This window comes from Charadrius vociferus, unplaced genomic scaffold (assembly GCF_000708025.1).
Source record: "Charadrius vociferus isolate BGI_N301 unplaced genomic scaffold, ASM70802v2 scaffold1040, whole genome shotgun sequence".
In the NCBI taxonomy this organism is placed as follows: domain Eukaryota; kingdom Metazoa; phylum Chordata; class Aves; order Charadriiformes; family Charadriidae; genus Charadrius; species Charadrius vociferus.
Genome location: NW_009646616.1, coordinates 65,516 through 67,291, shown reverse-complemented (window position 1 = coordinate 67,291; position 1,776 = coordinate 65,516). Strand labels below are relative to the sequence as shown.

The 1,776-nt window shown below is 65.9% G+C and overlaps 1 protein-coding gene across 1 annotated transcript in view; it reads left to right on the top strand.

The window, feature by feature from the left end:
• Window positions 1–1,200, top strand: part of SLC31A2 (solute carrier family 31 (copper transporter), member 2) — a 5,605-nt gene extending 4,405 nt beyond the window's left edge. The window contains exons 2-3 of the mRNA XM_009887984.1: window positions 137–464; window positions 1,032–1,200. Of these exons, the coding sequence (XP_009886286.1) occupies window positions 137–464; window positions 1,032–1,200 (497 nt within the window). The remainder of the gene's footprint in view (window positions 1–136; window positions 465–1,031) is intronic.
• Window positions 1,201–1,776: the final 576 nt, after the last annotated feature.

The following is a 1,776-nucleotide window of genomic DNA, read 5'->3' as shown; positions in this document are numbered from 1 at the left end:
TTTTTTTTTTTTTTCAGAGCGACCCCCCCACACCCCCCCTTCCCCTCCAAAATATACTCCCGAGGAATTTCGAGGGGGGATTGGGCTAAACACACCATTTCCCAGCGCTTCACAACCCTGCTGCCTGTCCCTCCAGCCCAACCCCCGTGCCAGGAGCCCACCATTCCCTCCACCTTATCCCAGGGATATGCCCGAGCGCTCCATGCCGCCACCCACCACCCTTCCCCTCGTCCCCAAAACCCCCTTCTCCCGCCGGCGTGCGGCGATGGGCGGCGGCGGGGTGTTCCTCCTGCAGGGATGGCGCTCTCGGTGCTGGTGATCCTGCTGCTCTCCGTGCTTTACGAAGCGGTGAAGATGGGCAAAGCCGTGCTGCTGCGGCGGGCGCTGCTGGCGCTGCCCCGCAGCCTCAGCCGGGAGTCGCTGGTGGAGCCGGAGGAGGGGGACACCGCCCCCCCGCAGCGCAGGTACCGGCGGACCCCCTTTGCGCTCACCCGGGGGGATGCTCGGGGATGGGAGCGTGACCCCTGGGCCAGCGCAGGAGGGGAGAAGGGGTGTCAAGAGGCGGCCGTGGAGGAATAGGGGAATGTGTACCACCTCGGGGGCATCCCATCCACTCCGGGTACTTCAGGGGATGTCCAGGGTGGTTTTCAGCTGGTGTAAGTGCTCCCACTCCCCCCGGGAGCCACCGTGGGTGCAGGAGGGTCCTCGTGGTTTGGGAACGGGCACAAGCAGCGGCTCGGGCACCCCGGCGATGCTGGTCCACGTTTTTCCTTCCCAGCACAAAGCGTTGGAGCCAAGCCCTGGGTTTTTCCTCTCATTTTTAATCCCAGCCCCGTGCCCGAGGCTGCTCTTACTGCCAACCTCTTAATAATGTCCTCCCCGTTCCCTTGGAGCGGGATTTCCCCCCCTGCGCTGCCGCTTGCAGCCCCCATCCCTCTCCCCAAACCCATCTCCGGTCACTCCGGGGCGGAGGGGGAGACGCCGCCTGCCCCGGCCCTTCGCTCATGGGGTTTCCCTATCTTCTTCCATAGGTGGTTTCGGTACCACGTCGGCCAGACGCTGTTCCACATGGTGCAGGTGGTGCTGGGCTACATGGTGATGTTGGCCGTCATGTCCTACAACGCCTGGATCTTCCTCGGGGCCATCGCGGGCTCCACACTGGGCTATTTCGTGGTGTACCCCCTGCTCGGTCGGGGCTAAGCACCCCCCAACCCCCTCTGGGACGGTGGGCGACGTGCTCCACACCTCCTGCTACTTTGTCTGGAATAGCTGCTGTCACTTCTGCTGGGTCTGGCCTTGTCCCCGTGCTGTGCGGGACGCAGCACCCCAAGGACTCGCTGGGGGGACCCTCGGCGCTGGCCCCGCTCAGGTGGGGTGGCACTGGGGAAGGGGAACCCCATGGCCACCGCTGCCACCGTCCTCGGCCGGTGGCCGTCCCCCGGCTCTCAGGGAGCTTTGGCCGGGTGATGACGGCGGGGAAGGGGGGATGTGCTGGGAATTTCCTGTCATCCATCCCCGTCCCCCCCTCCCACGCTTTTCAGGGGGGTTCATCCTGGCTGGAACGGGAATGCTCCAGTGACCTGCTGGGGAAGGGGACATGCTGGGGACAGGCACCCCTGCCCAGAGCTGCCCTGCACCGAGCCCCTCTTCACCCAGTGCCTTTTTGGGGATAATGGGGGTCCTGCACCCCCACCCCCTCCCCCCCGCAGTGATTCAGGGATGGGGTCGGAGCCCCCCCGTGGCCGTGCCGAGGGGAAGCTGCTGCTGCGGGGGCCT